A 24289-nucleotide genomic window follows, 5' to 3' on the forward strand; every position below is an offset into this window, starting at 1 on the left:
TTTTTTTTGTCTTTTTGAGAGAGGGTCTTGCTGTGCAGTTCAGGCTGGTCTTGAGCTCACTTTGTAGCCCAGGCTGGTCTTGAACTCGCAAGGATCCTCCTGCCTCGGCCTCCTGAGTTCTGGGATTACAGATGTGCCCCACCACGCCCTGGCGTGTTCCTGAATTGCGTACCTGTGCCTGTCTCTCATGCTCTCGGTCTGTCTCTATCTCTCATTTTCCCCACCGAAATGAATGGAGCCTCGGCGGCCTGTGGCAAACGTCACAGAACCCTACGAGTGTCATCTCCAGAGATGAAACCGAGTGCCCCAGGCGGCTTTGAGAAGAGGAAAGCTTTCTAAGGGACCCTTCTGGTTTTCAACGCTGGGGGAAGCTTTTAAAACCCCAGATGCCTGGGTGGCTCCCTGGGGCCGGCATCTGCATCTTTATCGCCCAGCGATCCTGCGCAGGGCGAGCCACCAACTACTTCAGCCCCACCCCTACTGCGGAGGCTCCCGGGTTTTTGATTGGCTGGATGCTGCGAGTGACGCGGCAGGAGCTGCAGCGTGTGACTGACTGCATTGCGGACCAGATAGACCGTTTCATTCTCCATCTTTATTACAGAAAATTCCCAACATACACTCAAGTGGGCTGAATATTGTAGTGATTTCCCCCCACATACCGGTCCCGGACCTCATTAGTCATTATCCGCATTGTCCTAATCTCCCCAACTCTTTTTGTGGTTCGCGCAAATCCCAGACAGCTTCCGAATTCACCTGCAAGTATTTCGGAGAAAGCACCAGATTTTTACCATGACCAAAAATTAACCTCCGCGTCGATGCCTGTCTTCCGCGCACCAACCACGCACATGCTCTTGCACTTTCTGAGCCTGGGCGCTGCTAACCGGCTCAGGCTGGATAAGCGTGCGGTGAGCACGTTCTGGGCACTGTGGGTGGTTAGCAGCAGTGCTGGCCTCTGCCCATCAAATGCCACCTAAATGCCATAGCTTCGCCTGGGCTATGATAACCAAAACTGTCTCCAGACATTTTCAAATGTGCCCTGGGGTTCAGCAGCACTGGTCTATTGGAACCCGTAGAAGTAAAAATTATCGTGTTTATAGCAGGGAATCTTCTCTGTCCCTTTTCTATCTAGAAGGAGGGGTAGCGCAGGGAGCAGTGAGACGCAGAAGGAGAGGAGATGGGGGGGATTCTGCCGCACTGGGCGCTGACTCACCGCCGTTTCCCACACCCACATCCCCAGCCCGGCTTTTAATTTGTATTCTGAGGCAGGGTCTTGCTAAATCGCTAAATTGCCCCTAGGGTTTGAATTTGCAATCCTCCTGCCCCAGCCTCCCAGAGCGCTGGGATTACGGGCGTCAGCTATGGGGGAGATGTTTTAAATACTTTCCCTTCTATAACTGGAGTCCCAAATTCCGCACAACCTGGGATTTAGGGAGGGTCCCAACCTGTCTACACTCGATTCTCTCTCTGTCCAGCTAGGTCACCTTCGCTCTCCTGGCAGAGCCAGGGCGCACTCCTGCCGCTGATCTGTGGTGACAGCCGAGGCAGTTAGCTGCTTCTCTGGGCCAGAGGTTGGAGTCGTTTGTGGCACCGGGGGTGGCACGAGGCCTCACTGAAATGGTTCCTCCGTCCTCCAGGAGGACCTCCGTGCTGCACTGACCAGAGCTCAGCGTTGCCGGTGGCCAGTCCCCCGTGAGCCACCCTCCTTCCTGGTGGCTCTACGTGGGTCCGCTCATCCAAGCCTCCCCCGTTTCTGGCCTGGCCTGGCACTTACTGCTGGCTCTGTATCCCGGAGCCTGTGCCGCCGCGTGGGTAGGGAACACCAGGCAGGGGGCCTGGGGTGCGCGCTGCGCGGGGGGAAAGGGCGCGTTAGCAGAGTTACTTTCCTGTTGGTTAACGGCATGCTTGTTTTGCTGCTCTCAGACTCTACTTACCCATGTCGAAGCGCGAAGAGTACCTGCAGGGCTCCGGGGAGGACGTGCTGGCCAGCTTCCCCGTGCAGGCCACCATTCACTTCTACAACGACGACTCCGAGTCCGAGTCCGGGTCCGAGGCCGATGAAGAGGAGCGCGGGGAGGAAGCCAGGCCCCCGGAACTGCAGCGCCAGGAGCCCAAGGCCCAGGCGGGCGCGGCAGAGCCTGGCTGCAGCGCCCAGCAGAGGAAGGGGCGGCTGCCCCTCGGGGCCTCTCCAGGGGCCGGCGCTTACTCCTGGTCCAGATGACCCGGGTCTCTCGAGCCAGCCCCGCCGGAACCCTGCCACGGCCTGCTGACAGCTGGTGTCCTCTGGTCATCAGAGGCCAGGCCGCCTGAGCTGCCGCTGCTCTGCTGCTGCCTGTGGCCAGGACTCGGCTTTTCCTTCTTCTTCTCTTGTGACTTTTCCTGAGCCAGCGAGGGGCACGGGGAGGTTTGTGTCAACACCGGCCGTCATGGAGAAAGGCCATCCCGCGTGGTCACCGGCTGAGACCACACCGGGCTCCCACCTAGGTCAGCGACCCAGCCTGCCGCTCACTTCATCCCTCGCTGGCTCTTCCCCTCCTTCTGCCTCTGCAAAAGTAACTTAGGTATCAAAGCCCGATTTTAATCCATTCTCCAAGGGCTCATTTGGTTGCTTTGTAACGTTCTGGGGAAAATATTTACTCATAAAAAAAATTTAAAAGTCAAAACAGTGAATGATTTTTCTTTTTTTGTTACCGGAAATCAAACCCAGGACCTTGCACTTGCAGAAAGGCGCTGTGCCACCGAGCTATATCCCTGGCCCTGATTTTCTTAAGAATAACAAGTATGGATTTCTTTGGATTTTTTTCTGGGAAAAAAAAATCCATGTGGTAATTATAAAAAGGCCGTGTGTACAAATATATAAGTCACAGAAGCTTAAGTCTTGGTACACTCTTGGGCTTCTTACTTGACCAGAATGACACTGTTTTCAGTGAAAGTATCTGACGTAGCCAGGCACTGTGGCTCAGGCCTGTAATCCCAGCACTGGGAAGGCTGAGGCAGGAAGACCGCTGTGAGCCTGAGGCCAGCCTGGGTTACATACAAGACTTTGTCTCAAAAGAAACAAAACAAAGTATCCAATGTATTTTTGAGTTTTTTACATTTGGACCAAATGAATATATTCCTCTTGGTTTTTGACCCAATTATCTTACATGTAGCTGTCTTCCTACATGTTGTACATTATATAATTTCTACTTGAAACGTATTTTAAAAGAACATCTAATAAGCACTTTTAATTGTTGTTGTTTTGTCTTTTTGAAACAGGGTCTCGTTATGCAGTTCAGGCTGGCTTTGAGCTCACTTTGTAGCCCAGGCTGGTCTTGAACTTGCAATGATCCTCCTGCCTTAGCCTTCCTGCCTCAACCTCCTGAGTGTTGGGATTACAGGCATGCACTACCATGCCCAGCTCTTTTGTTGTTTTTTTTGAGACAGGGTTTCACTATGCAGTTCAGGCTGTCTTTGAACTCACTGTAGATGAGGCTGGTTTTGAATTTGCAGTGATCCTCCTGCCTCAGCCTCCCCAGTGCTGGGATTACAGGTATGTGCTATCACACCCCATTGATAATCATCTTTTTAAAACATTCTTAGCTGGGTGTGGTAGTTCCCCCCCACACCAGGAATCGAACTCATGACCTTGCACTTGCCAGGCAGGTGCTGTGCCGCTGAGCTGAATCCCCAGCCCCGGAGACCCTGCCTCAAAGAAACAAACAAAAAAATTTACTTAAGTCTTTTAAAATTATGTTCATTATTTTTAAGAATGCAGAAGATGAAGTATAGCTGGGTGAGGTGGCACAAGCCTATAATTCCAACACTCAGGAGGCTGAGGCAGGAGGATTGTTGGGAGATTGAGGCCAGCCTAGGCTACAAGTGAGCTCAAGGCCAGCCTGAACTACATAGTGAGACCCTATCTCAAAAGGACAAAAAAAAGAAGATGAAGTATAAAAAAGAAAATGGCCCATAATCTCACTGTCCAAATAACCCATCGATGTTTTAAAGTTAGGAGTTATAGATGAAGTATTTTAACAATCTAAGCAACAGAAATGGTATGCACTGCAAAGTAGATGTCAGCCTCCTCTCTCACCTTCCTCTGTCTACAAGGGATGGAGTCAGTTGTTTTTTACTGTCCAACCAATAAAATATTTAAGTTCTCCCCCCTTTTGGGTACAATGGATTTTTCTCAATTTTGTCTTAAAAACAAATTTGAGCCAGACATGGTGGCCCAGGCTTGTAATCCCTGGCACTCAGGAGGCTGAGGCAGGAGGATTGCTGTGAGCTCGGGACAGCCTGGACTATATAGTGAGACAATGTCTCAACGCCCCCACAAAATATCTTTTTTTCCCCAAACTTCAGGACATTTACACCTGAGTTTATTTCAGAAAAGACTTGACCTCCTATTGCAGGGTTTTTGCAGAGAAGTTTTGGAGTCTTCCCCTTAGTCCTTCATGTGACCAGTGAGAGGAAAGTCACACGATCAGAGCCGGCTTTGTTTTTCTTAGGCAGCTGTACTACGGGGGGGATATCTGGCGCTGTTGCCAGTTTACCCCAAAGAAGCCAAAGGCAGCCTGTGTTCTGGTCCCACTGGGCGCCAGGATTTAACATGCGCTGCATGGTGGGTTTTCCTCTCATCACAGAATTCGGTCAGTTTAGTGCAAATACTGAAAACCAGACTTTTCACGTGCAGGCCCACGTGCTGTGTGTTGGACTCATGTGTCACGTGACCAGTGAGCTTGGGACCCCCAGGACTGTCCTGGGTCCTGTGACTCCATGCGTGAATGGGATGAAACCCCAAACCTTCGAGCTCCACACTTACATTTTATCATGTATCATCAACATGTATAAATTGTACGTTTTGACAGGATTCAGTGTGGTACTTCAACACACGCACCAATCAAACCTAATCTCTCTTTATACCCACCCCCCAAAAATAAAATAAGATAAAATAATAAAATAAATGGGCCAGGCGTGGTGGCACATGCCTGTAATCCCAGCACTCGGGAGGCTGAGGCAGGAGGATCGTTGAGAGTTTGAGACCCATCTGGGCTACAAAGTGAGCTCAAGGCCAGCTTGAACTGTATAGTGAGAGCCTGTCTCAAAAAGACCAAAAATAAATAAATAAATAAATAAATAAATAAATAAATAAAATACACACACACACACACACACACACACAAACACACACACACACACACACCCCTTCCAAGCCCTGAGGCATCACTGCTTGCTCTACATTGTTTGACTTCTTTGTTTTTTTGAGACAGGGTGTCAGTCTGTACTTCAGGCTGGCCTTAAAACACACCATGTGGCCTAGACTGGCTTTGAACTCAGGGCAATCCTTCTGCCTCAGCCTCCTGAGCACTGAGATTATAGATGTGCGCCACCATGCCCAGCTGGATTTCCTTTTTTAGCTTCCAAATATGAGAAAATAACAAGTGGATCTCATCTGTATGTGGCTTTCTTTCACTTAGCAGAATCTCCTCCAGTTCTATCCATGTTGCTGCAAATGACAGAATTTCATTCTTCTTCATGGCTGAATGATACTCCATCATTCATATAGCACGCTTTCTTACCCATTCACCCACTGGTGGACACTTCAGATTCGTTCAGTGTGTCAGCTGCTGTGAATGGTGCCGTGTAAGAAATATGGGCACTGCAGGGTCCCTTTGATCTGCTAATCTCATTTCCTATGTATAATATACTCAGAAGGTGAAACTAGATCATTTGGTGGATTCCTTCCTTCCTTCCTTCCTTCCTTCCTTCCTTCCTTCCTTCCTTCTTTCCTTCCTTCCTTCTTTCCTTCCTTCCTTCCTAACTTCCTCCCTCCCTTTTTCTCTCTTTCTCTTTCTCTTTCTCTTTCTCTTTCTTTCTTTTCCCTCTCTTTCTTCCTGTTTTTTGAGACAGGGCCTTGAACTCACTATAGCCCAGCTGGCCTCCAACTCACGGTGAGCCTCCTGCCTCAGCTTCCTTAGTGCTGGGATTATAGGTGTGCATCACCAGGCCGGCTCATTTTTAGTTTCCTGAGGAATTGCTATACCATTTTCCATTATGTCTGTACTAATTTGCATTGCCAACAACAGTATATAAGATGTCTCTTTTTACCAGGTGTGATGGAACACCCCTATAATTTCAGCACTTGGGGGGCTGAGGCAGGAGGATCACTGTGAGTTCAAGTCCAGCCTGAACCAAATAGTGAGACCCTGTCTCAACAAAACCAGACCAAACCAAAAAAAGAGCTCCTTTTTCTTCACAATGTCACCAACATTTGTTATTTTAAAGTATTTTAAAAAATTTGATGATAGACACTCTAAGGGCTGGGAGTGTAGCTCAGTGGTGGAGAACATATATATCCTGTGCAAGGCCCTGGATTTGAGCCCTAGCATCAAAAGAAAAAAAAGCCATTCTAACTGGGCCGAGGAAGTATCTCGTGGTAGTTTTGATCTGCATTTCTGTGCTACCCAATGATACTATAGCTCCACACTTTTGATTTTGATTTTGATTTTTTCCAGTACTGGGAATTGAACTCACAACCTCACGCTTGCCAGGCAGGTGCTGTGCTGCTGAGCTAAATCCCCAGCCTCCATAATTTTAATTATTAATAATTTCTAGACATTTGTACTCACTAAATATATATATATATATACACACACACACACACACATACACACACATAAACTATCTCACAAAGAGGCACAGATACAAATAATGTACTCTTTTTTTTTTCTTTTGTCTTTTTTGAGACAGGGTCTTGCTATGCAGTTCAGGCTGGCCTTGAGCTCACTTTGTAGCCCTGACAGGTCTCGAACTCACAACAATCCTCCTGCCTCAGCCTCCTGAGTGCTGGGATTACAAATGTGCGCCACCATGCCCGGCAATATCGATATATTCTGTCCTTGTAAAGTTATGGTATTTGTTTTTCAGGTCCTTCACCAATTTTGCAGAAGTTTTTGTTGAAATTTACAGTACATTTCCATCTTTTCCTAACACCAATCTGCTGTTTTTCAGACCAACTGGGAGAGTTTGTATTTTGTATTTTTATTTGGCTATTATATTTCTTTTAGCAAATGAACTAAAAAATACATTGCTCTGCTTGGCAAGTGCAAGGTTCTGAGTTTGATTCCTGGTACAAAAAAAATGCATTGCATCTTCTCGGGCCTTCGCCCTGAGCTCCAGCTCCAGCCCTTTTTTTAACTTTTCATTTTTTAAGACAGAGTCTCACTAAGTCACTGAGTTGCCTAGGCTGGTCTTGAACTTGGGATTTCCCGCCTCAGCCTCTCAGAGGGCTAGGATTAAAGGCATGCCCCACCACGCCTGGTTAAAATTCTTATGTAGTTTGTATTAGCTTTCCTGTTGCTGGTACAAAATACCTGACACACATCACTTAAAGAAGGAAGTGGTTTATTGGGCTTGTGGCTCAGAGGGCTCAGTCCATGGTCCAGTGCCACCAAGGAAGGAGGATCATGGTGGTGGGAGGGTGTGGAGGAGGGAAGCTGCTCTTTTACGGCCACTGGGAAGCTGAGCCTGGGAAAGAGGACCAGCAAGACACAGACCTCCACAGGCACCCCCAGAAGGCTGGGCACAGCCAGCTGTTCAGCACCCCCTAATCCCCTCACCCCCACAGGACTTTCTTAATCTGCTCAAGTTGACAATTAAGTGTGTAAATGTTTTTGTGTTTGTTTTATTTTATTTTATTTTATTTTTTTGGTTTTTTTGGTTTTTCTCCGGTACCGGGAATCGAACTCATGACCTTGTGCTTGCCAGGCAGGCGCTTTTGCCGCTGAGCTAAATCCCCAGCCCCTTGTGTTTGTTTTAAAGTATAGACTTGAGGGCCGGGGATGTAGCTCAGCGGCACAGCCCTGAGTTCGATTCCTGGTACCAAAAAAGAAAATAGTTTCAAAAAAAAAAAAAAGAAAAGATGAAAAATAAATAAATAAATATATAGACTTGATTTTTTTTTTCCAAGGTAACACATCAATTTTAGCAAGAAGAAATCCTCTCGTGATAGAAGGAGCAAGGTTTCATTATTGCTCATGCTTTCCACACCGTATCTAATCTTCACACCACTCTTTCAGGGGGCTCTGTACTCATTGCTTCTGCAGATGAATTGACTATGATTGCTGAATTTATGCATCCTGTCCCAAAGGGCACGGCGAGCAATCAAGGCTGCTTCCGGCCCCATTCTTGCCTTTGTGGGTGACAGGTGGGCCCTTCCTTCCCCCGGCAGTCGTGGGTGGAAGCGCTGCACCGTGGAGCTCGCCCCCTTGGCCTGCGTTGGTTTTCAGGGTGATCGGATGGAGGGCACCTCTCTGGGCCCCATCCTCCGGAGGCAGCACCAACCGGTTGCTGCATGCTGAGCCCCCTGGGGTGACATTCTGTGATTACCGAGTATTGTTGGGAGACAGGAAGCTAATGGAATGAGTTAGCAATTTGGTTGCCAAGGTAACGCTTTCTTGGTTGGGATCACATCGACTGTGCTGGGGAGGAAAACGGCTTCCAACCTTTCCTCCAGGTTTCTGTTTCTGAGCTGGAGAAGCAGTGGGGGAGGGGACATAAAAATGGAATCCAAACGTTGTAAAATTTCTGCCTAATTTAGAATGAAAGTTCGGGACAGCAGACTCTGGTGCCATTTGCCAAGTGTCCCATTTCGGTTTATTTTTTATTTTCATGTTTTCATTTGGTCGGTAGCTCTGACCTTTTTTGTTCTTTTGAGACAAGTTCTCACCATCTAACTCGGGCTGATCTTGAACTCACTATGTAGCCCAGGCTGGCCTTGAGCTCATTGCCATCCTCCTGCTTCAGCCTCCTGAGTACTGGGTTACAGGCATGACCCACCATGCCTGGCTGGTAGCTCTGGTGTTTTATCTCATTCCAGCCATTCTTTTGTGGCCAGCTATCTTTATGTTGTGAGGAAATGCTTCCAGCATACCTGGCATTCCCTAGCTCAGTCTTAGCACCTGGGACAGAGTTCTGCAGTGCCACCAACTTGGGCAACTGCAAAGGTGTCACATTTTCCTGATGTAGAGGAAAGATAACCCCCGACCTGTCAGATGTCAGATGTGCCGAGCTTTGTGGTCTCACAATATTGAGGAATGAATTTGCAAAGGAAAGGAGGAAGTTAGTGGGTTTTACTGGAAACAGGAGAACAGCCCCTAGATTTCCAGGAGGGGTCCTGAGTAGGTGGCCCTCGAGGCCCTCTGTCAGGGGTGATTCATACAGCAAAGTCACAGTGGGGAGACCAGCAGTCACACTGCCAGCAGCCTATAGGGTTACAGATACAGCTGCTTAGCTAACATTGACGCAAAAGGGAGACGAATCACGTAGCAGGGATACTCGGAAAGAATAAAGATATTTTGGGGGAAGGGATGGGTCCAGAGCTCTGCTCACCCACCTGGGTGACTGATGCCCGTCTGGACTTACTGGATCAAGTGGTGCTGATTACAGTATAATCTCTAGTTACTGTTTATCCGTTAGGGAGACAAGTAGGCCTGGCCACTGCATCTTTATCTCGAGGCCTGGCCTTCTTCAGCCACAGTTCTGACGTTTTTATTTTGGTGTTGACTTCCTTTAAAGCTCAGTCCCTCCCTGACTGTATGTTATTTTCTCTCTAGCTTAGCTGCCTTTAATACCAGTATCTGTGGTGAGTCATGCAGCGAACAGCGCTGGGCCCTGCGTGGAGGTGCTGAGTATCAGAGGGAGCCTGGGACTGGGAGCCGATGGGCCTGGGCTCCACACTCTGCTAGACCTCTGCTTTCACAAATGACTACTCAGTCATCTACCCCGACGGATTTTCCCATAGTCAATGGTCTGAGGTCTGTGGCAGCGGGTATAGTTCAGCGCCGAATACTTCCTAAGCTTGCGCTGGGCCCAGGGGTCGATCCCCAGCGAAGACCACCCGCCATGGCCTCTTAACTTTAAAAAAACCATTTCTGTAAAGTCTGACTTATGCCAAGGGAAGGATCTGGGAGTGAACAGTAAACTTGTCAGGAATGCTGCGAAAGATGAGCAGTTGTGGGGTTAGGGTGAGTTTCAAGGGCCTTCCACCTAGTAGCTATTAGTTTATTCCGTTGTTCCTTTTTCAAAAGGAGGCGGGTCCTGCCCAAGCCCTAAGGCTGACTCTGGCCTCAGCATTCCCATTACCGGAAGCCAGCAGATTCAGGGTAGTGGCCTTGAACCACGGCCAGTTTGGGGACGGGAGGGCCTCTGAGGTCTCTCCATAACTCCAGATCCTGGGTGAGAAGCCCAGGACCGCTCCCATTCCCAGAAATCAGCCCCTGGCCATTTGCCCCAGCTTCGCCCGCCCCGAGGTGGGAGCCCCGGAGGAGGCCCCTTCCTCCCGCTGAACTACAGCCTTCGGAATTACCCGCCCCTTGCTGGGCAGGCAGCTTTGGACTGAGCCTCTCGGGGCCTTTTCTTCAAAGACTGTGAGTAGAAACAATTTCAAACATGCAATTTTACAGCATGGTACTCGTAAAAAAACAGACCCACAGACCCAAGCATCAGAGGAACAGATTAGAAGATGCAGAAACAACTCCAGACACACTCAGCCACCTTATCTTTGACAAAGATGCCAAACACGTTTCCTGGAAGGAAGATAGCCCTTTAAACGGGGCTGGAGAAACTGGTAGACCCGTATCTCTCATCAGGCACTAAACTAAAATCAAAATGGATCGAAGATCTAAATATTAAAACAGAAACACTAAACTGCAGGAAGATAGAGTCAGCAAAACTCTTGAAGACACTGGTGTAGGCAAAGACTTTGTGAATAAAACCCCGATCACACAGGAACTATCATAAAGAATCAAAACTGGGCCCTTATCTTATTAAAAAGCTTTGCACAGCAAAAGAAACCATTAACGGAATGAAGAGGCAACTCACAGCGTGGGAAAAATTTTTCTCAGCTATTCCTCAAAGGGCTAATTCCTAGGATATATAAAGAACTCAAAGCTGGGCTTGGTGGCGCACCCCTGCAACCCCAGCACTCTGGAGGCTGAGGTGGGGGATCGTTGAGTTCGAGACCAGCCTGGGCTACAAAGTGGGCTCAAGACCAGCCTGAATTGCACGGCAAGACCCTGTCTCAAAAAGAAAAAAAAAAAAAAAGAACTCAAAACTCAGATCTTCCAAATTTAAAGACCCAATCCAAAAATGGGCATCTAAAATAAACAGACGCTTCTCAGATGAAGTAGAAACAGCAAATACATATAGGAAAAAATATTTAACATCACTGGTCATTTGAGACATATAAATGAAAACAACATTGAAATTCCATCTCACCCCAGAATGAACGACTATTACCAAGAAATCAAGCCAGGCGTGGTGGTGCACACCTGTAATCCCAGAACTTGGGAGGCTGAGACAGGAGGATCATGGTGAGGTGGAGGGCTACAAAGTGAGCTCAAGGCCAGCCTGAACTGCACAGTGAGACCCTGTCTCAAAAAGACAAAAACGAACAAAGAAAGAAATCAACCAATAACAAATGCTGGCGGGGGGTGGGGGGACGCTATGGGGAAAAAGGAATACTTCTCCACTGTTGGTAAGAGTGTAGACCATGAGATCACTGTGGAAATCAGTGTGGAGAGTCCTCAGAAAACTAGGACTAGAGATTGCATTCCACCTAGCTATCTGTCTTCTTGATATCTTCCTGAGAGAATTAAAAGCGTCATACCACATGAGTATATGCATACCCACATTTACAGAGGCACAGTTTGTAATAGCTAAATCTTGGAAACAGCCCAGATACCCATCAACTGATAAACGGATAAAGAAGGTGTGCTGTTTTGTTTGTTTGTTTTTTAACACAATGGAGTAGTACTCTGCCACAAAGAAGGACAAGCTTACGTTTTCAGGTAAATGGATGAACCTTGAGACCACATTCTTTTTTTTTTTTTTTTGTCCTTTGGAGACAGGGTCTCACTGTGCAGTTCAGGCTGGCCTTGAACTCACTTTGTAGCCCAGGCTGGCCTCAACCTCACAATGATCCTCCTGTCTCAGCCTCCCGAGTGCTAGGATTACAGGCGTGCACCACCACGCCCGGCAAGACCACGTTCTTAAGTGAAATAAATCGGACACACATGCATAAATACTGCATTGTCTCTCTGGTGTGAGAAATTGAAAGGGTAAATCAAGACCAAAATGTACAATAGGCATTGTGAAATAGGAAGAAAATGTCCAAATGGGGAGGGGGACAAGGTAGAGGGGAAGGGGAAAAAAAGGAAAAGAAAAGAAAAAAATGAGAAAAGGAAAAACAGAAAACAAAGCTTTTGTTAATAAGGGGAGGAAGAGGGGCTGAAGGGAGGGCAGGGGAATGGGGAAAAAAAGAATCAAGTTATATCACGTACCGGTACAAACTTCCTATGATGAATGTGATCGTTATACATACCTAAGATATACCAATAAACTTAATTAATGAAAAATCTGGTCTTAAAACATCAGACATCATCGATACTTTATCACAAGTCATTAAGCATACCATCTTTGCATCTAAGAAACAAACCAGATATCTGACATTCTAAACATTTTAAATATTTGCTAAGGAGTATGTTTCCAGTAGTCAGCATAGAAAGGGTCAGAAATATGTAAAAGCTTTCAGATTTGACAGTGTTAAGTTAAAAGATAGCCTGGTCATGTCCATGAAAAGACTGATGTGGTCACTTCCTGGTGATGACAAAGGCCTACAATGGCTTTCTCTTTTTTTTCTCCCTTGGTCTTTTTGAGACAGGGTCTCCCTATGCAGTTCAGGCTGGTCTTGAACTCACTTTGTACCCCTTGGCGGCCTCAAACTCAAATGATCCCCCTGCCTCAGCCTCCCAAGTGCTGGGATTACGGTCATGCACCACCACACCCTGCTCATGGTTCTCTATTTAAAATGTCTTATTTTGTATGAAAGGAATCATTGCTTAACCCTTCTGTAGGAGTCAGGAGTCTACACCAGCCTGATGTTCATCCTATAGCAAAACACAGAGGGTCGAATGAGATGATTACTCTTCAAAAGATTAAGTTTATTTCCCTGTCACTTGTTTTTAAAAATGAAATGATTAGCCGGGTGTGGTGGTGCACACCCGTAATCCCAGCACTCGGGAGGCTGAGGCAGGAGGATCCTTGAGAGTTTGAGACCCGCCTGGTCTACAAAGTGTGCTCAAGGCCAGCCTGAACTGCATAGTGAGACCCTGTCTCAAAAAGGAAGAAAGAAAAAACAAGATGATTTAGGGGCTGGAGATGTGGCCCAACGGTAGAGCTCTGGCACCACACACACACACACACACACACACACACACACAGACACACACACACATACAAATAATGATTTGTCTTTAGCTGGGCATGGTGGCCCAAGCCTGTAATCCCTGTGTTCAGGAGCGAGGATCACTGTAATTTTGAGGCCAACCTGGACTACACAGTGAGTCTCTGTCTCAAACAAACAACAATCCCCCCCAAAAAACTCAAAACCCTCTTAAGGGCCCTGACATCGCAGTAAGCCTGTCAGGTTTGTGCTTCTCACCTGTGAATTGCTCTCCCTCACAGACTCTGCCCTCAAGGAAGGAACAGGTGGAGCCGTGGACATGTCTGGCACTGACACAGCTGTTCACGTGTAGGAGAGACAGTAGGATCACACCTCTCAGATTACCCATTTTGAAGACACCCTGAGGCCACATGCGTACACCCAGCTCTGGGTCATCATGTGTCTCTATTTTTGAGGGCCCGGGGTTTATTCTCTGGGGTGTTCTTTAAGATGTGCCTTGGAAATTCTTCTGTGAGGGAAGTCAGCAGACCCACAGCCTATCCCAGGGCTGGGTGAGCTGAGGCTCCATCTCTCCTCTGAGCGGCCTCCAGGAACCCCGCCTGGCGACTGTCCCATCACTATATCTTTTCTCTAGAATCTTTTAAAAATGGTAATCAAAGCAGTCATTAGTAATAATTACACTTAGCACCCAGTTTCCCACAAAATATTTAAGAAACAATCTGTGGATCAAGAGCAGATACAGGGGCTGGGGATTTAGCTCAGCGGCAAAAGCGCCTGCCTGGCAAGCGCAAGGTCGTGAGTTCGGTTCCCGGTACCGGAGAAAAACCAAAAAAAAAAAAAAAAAAAAAAAAAAAAAGAGCAGATACAAAGCCGGGAGGGATGGCGCACGCCTGTAATCCCAGCACTCGGAAGGCTGAGGCAGGAGAATCGCGTGAGTTCCAGGGCTACTTAGTGAGACCCTGTCTCAGATAACCAAAAAACAAACAACCCTCACCCCCACCAAAAAAAAGCAAATACAAGGGGACCAGGAGAGGGACAGAGGAGGAAGAGAGGGGGATGAAAAAAGAATTAAGATATGTTATGTCAGTCCCCCCACGATGGACATAATCATTGTGTACTGCAAACGTGGACTAATAAAACATTTCTGTGAAAAAAAAGAAAACCAGATATAAGGGGATTTAGACAAGATTTTGAACTGATTGAAAGAGAAAACAAAATATCAAAATGTGTTTGGGGTGAAGCCAAGGCATCCTTTAAATGGAAGTTTATGATTTCATATGCATAGAATATGAAAGACATTAAGTTTAAAACTAATAATCCAAGAAGCTAGAACAAAGGAGTAATAAATAATAAGAAAAGTTAAAGTCAAAGATTTGTTCCTTGAAAAGATTATCAAAATTGAAGAAAAGCAAGAAAATATAGATGATGAATGGTAGAGGAAGAAATATGTAGATCTTATAGATAAGAAAATTTTAAATGATTTTTCTTAAACATCCTAAATAAACTGAAAGCATTTCTTTATTTTATTTTAGTCTTTTTGAGACAGGGTCTCACTATGCAGTTCATGCTGGCCTTGAGCTCACTTTGTAGCCCAGGCTGGTCTCAAACTCGCAAGGATCCTCCTGCCTCAGCCTCCCGAGTGCTGGGATTACAGGCATGCGCCACTACTCCCAGTTTGAAAGCATTTCTTGAAAGGCAGAAATTACCATAACACACTAAACAAGGCAAAGAAAATTGAAGTAATCCTATGCCTATTAATAAATTCATTATTGCTAGGGTGTGGTGGTACACGGTCTAATCCCAGCTCTCAGGAGGCTGAGGCAGAAGGAGTTCCATGAGTTCAAGGCCAGCCTGGGCTACATAATGAACTCAAAGCCAGCCTGAACTACACAGTGAGACACTCTTTAAAAAAAAAAAAAAAAAATCATTATTAAAAACATTCTCACAGAGAAAATCTAAAGTATAAAAAACATTTAATGAAGAAAAAATACTAATAGTGCCCAAACTTGTTCAGAAAATAGAGGTGATGGGAACACTTTGGACCTTATTTTGTAAGGCCATAGAAAAACAATGCAAAGACATCCCAATAGAGAAAATTACGAATGGATACCTTCATGAAGGTAAATCTTCCATAGAATATCACCAACTTTAACGCAGCATTGCATAGCTATATGCATCGTCAACAAGTGCCATTTAATCAGAGTTGCATCTGAAAGTCAGTCAAGGGGTTGGGCTGTAGCTCAGTGTCACAGGATTACCTGGCAGGAATGAGACCCTGGGTGTGAACTCCAGCACTGTGAATAATAATAATAATAATAATAATAATAAATAATTTTATTTTTGTAATTTTTTATTTTAAAAATTAAAAAAAATAACAAAACAACAATGAAGACAAAATCAAAACAACAAAAATGACACATGACCTCAAAACAAAATGGTAGGAATTAACAGTGGTTGCTACGTTACATACTGTGATCTTCAACGAAGTTGCTCAGGCCATCAGACACAAGAATGTAAGATTGATCAAACAATCTAAGACCGTAACAATTAAAAAAAAAAAAAACACTGGAAATGATGCAGAGCTTCACCATACAAGATGGCAGGAGTTCAACAATGGTTCTTACACTGCATATTGTTGTTTTCAGATCAGTCATTCTGATTATCACATTCAAGCATGCCAAATTGGTCAAGAAAAAAAAATTTTAAGCAGTGACTGTTCCTTTCAGTAAACCACAGACATCAGCAATACACCTATTCCAGCTCTCCTCATATACATACATACAAATTTTGGTTTTCATTTAAAAAAAAACCAAAATAACAAAAACAAATACATAAACAAAACAGGATCAGGGCTGGGGATATAGCTCAGTGGCACAAGTGCCCGCCTAGCAAGTGCAAGGTCCTGAGTTCGATTCCCAGTACAAAAAAAAAAAAAAGAAAAAGAAACAAACAGCATAGAGAACAATAAAAATGATACAGAATTTCAAAACATGGTGATAGGATACTAACAGTGGTTGTTATATTACCTAATGTCATCTTCAAAATGGTTGCACATATAACCAGACATAGGCACGCAAGACTGATCAAACAATTACACATTAACAGATCCTTTCAATAAACCAATAGATGTTAGTAGTACAATTATCCTAGCTAGTCTGTGTATGCATACACATATTTTTTTCCTCTTCTTTCTTTTTCCTCTCCCCTACTTCATCCCAGTTGCTCCTTCCTATTTGAGCACTTTCTTTTCCCTTTCACAATATCTATTGTACCTTTCAGATTTTACTTACTCTTTCAGATTCTTACAGTAGGGAGAAAATATGATGTTTACACATGTGAATCTGATTTATTTCACTAATGAGTATGGTCTCTAGTTGCATCCATTTGCCCATAAAAGCCTCTAATTTATCTTTCTTTATACCTGAGTAATACTCCATTGTATAAAAATACCACATCTTTTTTATCCATTCCTCAGTTGACGGACATTTGGGTTGTTTCCAAGATTTACCTATTACAAATTGTGTTGCTGTAAACATAGGTGCACATATATCACTGTGGTCTGATGTTTTCAGATCTTCTGGAAAAATATCCAGGAGGGAAATAGCTGGGTTGAATGGGACCTCTAATCCTTTAAAATTAGGATTTAAAAAAATCCTAACTTTTTGAGGAATCTCCACACTGATTTCCACACCAGTCTACACTCCCACCAACAGTGGAGAAGAGTTCCTTTTTCCCCCACAGCCCTTCCAGCATTTGTCATGGGTTAACTTCTTGATGACAGCCATTCTTTCTGGGGTGAGATGGAATCTCAATGTTGTTTTAATTTGCATTTCTCAAATGACTAATGACGTTGACCATTTTTTCATGTCTTCATTTGCCATTTGTATTTCTTCATATGACAAGTATGTATTCATCTCAGATGCCCATTTTCGTATTGGGCCTTTGAATTTTGAGGGCCTGATTTTTTTTCTAAACAGGAGTCCTTTGTCTGAGGGACAGTTGGCTAAAATTTTTTCCCAATTTTTGGGTTTTCTTTTCACCCTGTTGGTGATTTCTTTTGATGTGCAAAAACTTTTCAATAAGATGGATCCCAGGTGTTGCTTCTTTGAAGTGTTTCCTGTACAGTTTGGTTTTTGTTCATGAACTCTCTGCCTACCCCTCTGTCTTCAAAACTTCCACCTACTTTCTCTTCCATTAGATCTAGTATTTCTGTTTTTATATTTAGATCTTTAATCCATTTTGACTTTATTTTGGTGCATGGTGATAGGCTTGGGTCTAATTTTAGTCTTTGGCATGTGCAAAGCCAGTTTTTCCAGCACCATTTATTAAAGAGGCTATCTTTCTTTCTGTGAACATGTTTGGCCCCTTTGTCAAAGACAAGGTGGCTGAGTGTCTCTGTGGTTGTGTCTGCATCTTCCAGTCTGTTCCATTGATCTTCAGGTCTGTTTTTTTGCCAGTACCACGCTGATTTTATCACAGTAGCTATGTAGTATAATTTCAAGAAGTTTGTGGTTAAGGCTGAGTTCTCTGACACAGCCTTGCTTCTACTGGCTCACAAAAAGAAGCTCCTAATAAATTTTATTATTGTAATGGAACCTTGCAAATGTCACAAGCCTGAACATGTCACATTGTGGGATGTTTTGTTTTTGTTTTGTTTTGTTCTGAGACAGGGTTTCTCTATGTAGTTCAGGCTGGACTCACTATATAGCCCAGGTTGGCCTCAAACTCTCTGCAGTCTTCCTGCCTCAGCCTCCCAAGTGCTGGGATTACAGGTGTAAACCACCATACTCAGCTTATGTTGTGGTTTATGTCAAGATGTTCCCCAAGAGCCTCACACAGTCATGGGTGGGCTTTGGGAAAAGGATGGGGGGGGCTGCTAACTTGCCCTTAGGAGGTGGGTCCTGGATGGGGGAGGCAGGACACTAGGGGCGTGGCCTGCAAGGAATCTCCCTCCCTGGCTCCTCCTCCCTCTCTGTGCTCTTTGCTTCCTCTATCAGATGCCTCTGCCCTGCTTCTGCCTGGAGCCAGCGGACGAGGGGCTGTAACCGTGAGCCCCTTTAAGTTGTGGGTGCCAGGTATGGTGTATTCTTGACCAAAAAGTGACTAAGATGGATTTTGGTGCAAGAAAAGTAGGACTGTTGCTGTGACTCTACCTGACCATGTGATACACAAGCCTTTGGAACTGGTTCACAGGAGGGGTTTGGAAAGTTCTGGAGATGCAGGGTAGAAAAGATCCAGAATGTTGTGAGCAAAGCTTGGTGTGTGACACTGTCAGCTCGGAAGACCAAAATGCTAAAAAAAAAAAAAAAAAAAAAAAAAAAAAAAAAAAAAAAAAGGCTGAGCGTGGTGGCTCACACCTGTAATCCCAGCACTCGGGAGGCTGAGGCAGGAGGATGGCTGTGAGTTCGAGGCCAGCCTGGGCCACAAAGTGAGCTCAAGGTCAGCCTGAACTGCATAGCGAGACCCTGTCTCCAAAAAAATAAAATAAAATAAAGACCAAAATGCTAATAGAAATGCAGAGTGGAAATACAAGGCTCAGCAGGTTTCAACTGGGAAAAAGACTCCATTGGCGGTTGGGTTAGAGACTGTGTGTGTTACATTCTGGCAGAAAATCTGTCGATGATGTGCTCACGTTCTCAGACTCTGCAGTAGATTGAGGGCAGCAGACTCATCCATCTGCGCACGTTTCAAGGTATCCCAAGTCCAGGCTGCAGCATGACCACCGCCTGCTGCTTTTAGAGAGACTGTACCTGAGAAACAAGCGTGAAAAGCCAAGTTGAACGACTTGGCAAACGCTGCTGGTGGCAGAAAGGAAGTGCTTGTAAAACTGGGGTCTCTAAAATTTTGGCCCAGGACAGTTTGGTTGCTGAAAAGATAAGCATTAAAAAGAAGCAAGGTATTTTGCATGGGGACAATAGGAAGGATGCCTTGAGGCTTGCCCTTAGTCCTGTGAAAGTGAGAGACTTTGCTTTGAGAAAAGAGCCCCAGGGGCTCTGTTCTTTCTGCACCAAAGAGAGAACTGTTCCCCAGAATTTCAGCCACCCAGGTGCTTTAGGCTTCTGCAGCCATGGTCCAAGGGGCCTGGCTACTGCTCAAGCTGGTAGCAGATGCTGGCTTCATCCAGGTGGTGCTGGTCTTATAGGCATGCAGAAAGCATGAGTTATGGGGTCAGAGAGGCTTACACCCAGATTTCAGAAGGCCGGGGAGGTCAAGTCCTGTGTTCCTGAGAGGGCAGCATGTAAAGCTATGTGAAGCCAGCAGTGCAGTAGAGACCCCAGGAAGTTGGAAAAGCCAGGAATGTGGATCATCCACTGAGGAAAGCCCTAGACAGTGAGCAAAGTCAACCCTGAAGAGAAGCCATGAGGGCTACAACAGGCTGTGCCACAGAAGCAGGCCAATTCAAGCTGTGTGGAGCTCACATCTATGCCCCGGTGCTGGACACAGAGCTACGGGATTTAACGTTTGCCTTGCTGGGTTGCCATCCCGCTTTGGTCTCATTTGGCTTCTCCCTTTTGGAATGGGAATGTTTATCCTGTACCACTGCATGCAGCAGTATTTAACTTTCTTTTTGATTTTTACAGGGGCTCACGGCTAAGAGTTTGCTTTGAGTCTCAGTGGAGGCTGTGGATTTGGACTTTTGAAGCAGCGCTCAAACTGTTAAAACTTTGGTGACTTGTGGATGAACTAAATGCATTTTTTCCATAAAGAGGTGGACATGAACCTTTTGGGGTCAGGGGCAGAATGTTATGGTATTTTGTTTGGGTTTTTTTTTTTGTTTTGTTTTGTTTGTTTGTTTTCCAGTACCGGGAATCAAACTCATGACCTCACACTTGCCAGGCAGGCACTGTGCTGCTGAGCTAAATCCCCACCCCTGTTATGGTATTTTATTTTATTTATTTATTTTTTTTATTTTTTAACTTTTTTTGGTTTTTCTCCGGTACCGGGAACCGAACTCACGACCTTGCGCTTGGAAGGCAGGCGCTTTGCCGCTGGGCTAAATCCCCAGCCCCATATTTTATTTTATTTTTTGTCTTTTTGAGACAGAATCTTGCTATGCAGTTCAGACTGGCCTTGAGCTCATTTTGTAGCCCAGGCTGGTCTTGAACTTGAAGCAATGCTCCTGTCTCAGCCTCCTGAGTGCTGGGATGACAGGTGTGTGCCACCAAGAATGTTATGGTTTAGATCAAGAATACCCCTCAAGAAGCTGAGTGTGGTGGTACACACCTGTAATCCCAACACTTAGGAGGCTCAGGCAAGAAGATCACTGGGAGTTCAAGGCTAGACTGGCCTACATAGTATGTTCAAGACCAGTCTAAACTCCAGTGAGACTGTCTCAGAAAAAATTTTAAAAAGCTAAGAGACTCATACCTCAGAGGCACAATTTTAGATTGAATCATAGGGGCTCTATAGCCTCTGTATTGCTAGGTGGTGGTGCCTGGTCAAGGTGGGTCACTGGGGTGTGGCCAGGAAGGGTACATCTCCCTCCCCACTCCCCCCTTCACTGGCTGCTTTCTGGCAGCTCCCTCCGCAGCAGCTGGCCCACCACACCATTTGCTGCATTTGAGCCTTACAAAACACAGAGTGAAACTCCGAAAATGAGAGACAAAATAAACCTGCCCTCCCTTCAGCTGTGGGTGTGCTGTACCTTGTCTCAGCTACATAGTAAGTGGCTAAGACTGGCTGGAGACTTCTGTACTGTCACCAGACTGTATACAGCAAGTCCTCAAACTGCAGCTAAGTCATTTTCACATTTCCGGCCTCCTTTTCTCTGTGTCTTCCAGTGGATTGCTAATGAAAAAATACATTTCAATTTGGGGTCATACTACTTCCTCTCTGCTATTTTAACCAGTTTTACTGTGGTCTTTCAAACTCTTGTATTAAACAAGGGATTACAAAATAGGCAGCTAGCTGGGTGTGGTGGTGCACCTCTGTAATCCCAGCAGTCAGGAGGCTGAGGTAGGAGGATGGCTGTGAGTTCGAGGCCAGCCTGGGCTACAAGTGAGCTCAAGGCCAGCCTGAACTGCATAGCAAGAGCCTGTCTCAAAAAAGTAAAAAAAAAAAAAAAATAGGCAGCTAAACATTTGTCAAGTTTAATGAAATTTTATAAAATTCTGCACTGCCGATCACATTGTTTTAAACATACAATTGGTAATATCAGAGGCATAAGATATGCTCTGCTTGAGGTTCAGTGATAATTTTTTTTTTTTTTTTTTTTGGCTTTTTGAGACAGGGTCTGGCTATGCAGTTCAGGCTGACCTTGAGCTCACTTCGTAGCCCAGGCTGGTCTCGAACTCACAAAGATCCTCCTGCCTCAGCCTCCCAAGTACTAGGATTACAGGCATGCACCACCACGCTCAGCTTAAAGATGTTAATAATTGAATTCCTTTACTATTTCACTTTTGCTACTTTTTCTTAGATCTTTTTACCTTGTTATGTGGCTGTGAACTTACAGCAGAATTACAGCATGGCAAGGAATCTCTCTTACGATGTTCTTGTGATTCACTTGTGTTTGTATTACTTGCACTATTTTCAACCCAATTTCTTGGTTATAATCTTTTTTCATTGGGATAAAACTCATATACCATAAAATCCTTTACAAATGTACCATTCATCATTTTTACATATTTGCAGAGTTGTAATCATCACTACTACTTTCAGAAGTTTGTCGCCCCAAAAAGGAAACCTCTGCACTCTGGGAGGCTGAGGCAGGACAATCACAGTATGAGTGTAGCATATTGTATGACTTCATTTAAGTGAAATGCCCAGAATAGGGAAATACAAAGACACAGAAAATACTATAGTATTTGACAGAATGACGGGAAGAGAAAATGGGAATAATTCTAAAATATAAAGGTTTCTTTCCTTTTGTCCCAATACTATGGGTTGAACCTAGGCTTTTTGCCCTTTGTTACATCCCCAGGCCATCTTAATTTTCTTTTTAATTTTGAGACAGGGTCTCACTAAGTCACTGTGACCTGGGCTAGGCTCATACCGTGGTTGGACAGAATGTTTTAAAAGCCCTTTGTCTTGTTTAAGCATTGGTACCTTTTATATATACACAGTGATCACAGTCATCCTAGGAATTTGCACCTGGACATAATATGTCTTAAGTCTCCTCTGTTTCCTGTTCCCTTCCCCCATTTACAAAAGCTATGTCTCCATTTCTTCCTTCTGTTTTTTTCCTTGTCCCTTCCTTCCTTTTCCCCTCCACCCTCCTTCTTCCTCTTCCCAGCTGAACAGTTTCTTCCTATTTCCCAATATCTATTATACGTTTTGGTCCTTATTTACACTTTCGTTTTCTCCCACCAGAGAAACAGTGCAGTACTTACACATGTGTCTGATTTATTTCACTTAGGAGTATGGTCTCAAGGGGCACCCACTTAGCTAGAAACATCTCCAGTGAAGCCGTTGTCTTTCTGGTGAAAGCTGATTTAGGTACAACTAGATAACGCCACACACAAATCCACTCAGCCAGGCACACTCAGCCTGTGGGACCCTGAGCCCGACGACCAGCAGAGGCCACCTCACCTCGTGTGCCTCGGGAGACCTCAAGTGTTGCGCTTTAGGCCTGGACGCCCCCTCATGCCTTCGCAGGTGGGGCTTGGGGAAGGTGATCGCATCAGATGGTGCCGTAGTCACGGGTGGATCGGTCCACTGATGGGTTCACAGCTGAATGTGCTGTGGCGAGGTGCGGCCTCGCTGGAGGAGGTGGGTCCCTGGGAGTGGGACCTGCAAGTTTCAGCCCCCACCCTCAGCTCCTCCCTTCTCTCCCTACTTCCTGTCCTCTGCCATGCCGTCCTGCCTGGAGGCAGCTGAGTGTGGACTGAAACGTGAGCCAAAATAAACCTCTGCTTCTTTACAAGTGTCAGGTATTTTGTCCTAGTGAGGAGGAAACTCAGACAAGAACTTCACCCAGCCTGTGACCAGCTACCAAGACAGGATACCATGGTCAATCTGTGCATTTAGTTAAAAAAAAATTAAATAGCTTAAAAAAAATTTTTTTTTTGGTATCAGAAATTGAACTCAGGACCTTGCGCTTCCCAGGCAGGTGCTTCTGCCGCTGAGCTCTAACCCTGGCCAAAAAATATTAGATTAAAAAAAAAAAGAAGAAGGCCAGGTGTGGTGGCCCGAGCCTGTAATCCCAGCACTTGGGAGGCTGAGACGGGAGGATCACTGTGAGTTTGGGGCCAGGTTGGCCTCCACAGTGGGTTCAAGGCCAGCCTGAAGTACATGTCTAGACCCTGTCTCAGAAAACCAAACAAAAAGGCAGTCTTCATTTCTCCCTGGCCCCTCCACCCTCCTCCCTGGGCTGTGTGCACCGACTGGAGAGAGCTGGTTGCCTTGGTTACCACACAGTGCTAATGTCATCTTCACCAACCTAGACTTCATTTCGTACAATCCAATTACCTTGGCTCGGAGCGAAATTCGTGACAAGTAAGGAAATAAGCACATACTTGTTTTTCAGATTTCTGCAGTTGTCGCCCGCACAGATGAGCTGACAAGACTCCGCAGCTTCTGACTCACCGCTCCTGGCTGGAAATTTCCATCACACGGGGTCCAGAGCATTGTCAGTAGCTCTGCCTTCATGCAGGTAAAACAGAACATCTGTCGACAAAGAGGGCTCAAACCCCGCCCCCCCCCCCCAAACTGACCAACAATAAATCAATATGCTCATTGAATTTACTTTTTCAGAACTCTGGAGTAAATTTTGATGGGTGTCATACATAAGAATTTGGGAAATCATTTTAGATGGAAAAAATAAGGCATAAAATTGGTCTTTGAAATTATATACATGATTACCATTTATCTTTGTATTCCAGAGGTCTATGTGAAGCATTAAAGGGCGCAATTTTTTTTTTTTTTTTTTAAGACAAGGTCTCCATATGTAGCCCAGGCTGGCCTCAAACTTGTAGGGATCCTCCTGCCTCAGCCTCCCCAGTGCTGAGACTACAGGTGTGCACTACCATAACCAGCCTTCGCAATTTTGTTATAAATATTAACATGAAGAGAACAAACCTTTTATTCCCTGAAGGCTAGTCTTCTAATATAAGTTTTTTTTATTAAAGA

At 45.3% G+C, this 24289-nt stretch overlaps 1 protein-coding gene and 1 long non-coding RNA gene across 2 annotated transcripts in view; one reads left to right on the forward strand and one right to left on the reverse strand.

Moving 5' to 3' along the window:
- LOC106146687 overlaps nt 1–399 on the reverse strand; it is a 4529-nt gene extending 4130 nt beyond the window's left edge. Inside the window, exon 1 of the long non-coding RNA XR_001231240.1 lies at nt 173–399. This is a non-coding gene — a long non-coding RNA (uncharacterized LOC106146687). The remainder of the gene's footprint in view (nt 1–172) is intronic.
- Nucleotides 1–2653, forward strand: part of Ripply3 (ripply transcriptional repressor 3) — a gene marked incomplete at its 5' end in the record, with an annotated part of 7603 nt that extends 4950 nt beyond the window's left edge. The window contains 1 exon segment of the mRNA XM_013504657.1: nt 1921–2653. Within this exon segment, the coding sequence (XP_013360111.1) occupies nt 1921–2218 (298 nt within the window).
- Nucleotides 2654–24289: the final 21636 nt, after the last annotated feature.

Source organism: Chinchilla lanigera, unplaced genomic scaffold (genome assembly GCF_000276665.1).
Source record: "Chinchilla lanigera isolate Chin_1 unplaced genomic scaffold, ChiLan1.0 scaffold00006, whole genome shotgun sequence".
In the NCBI taxonomy this organism is placed as follows: Eukaryota; Metazoa; Chordata; class Mammalia; order Rodentia; family Chinchillidae; genus Chinchilla; species Chinchilla lanigera.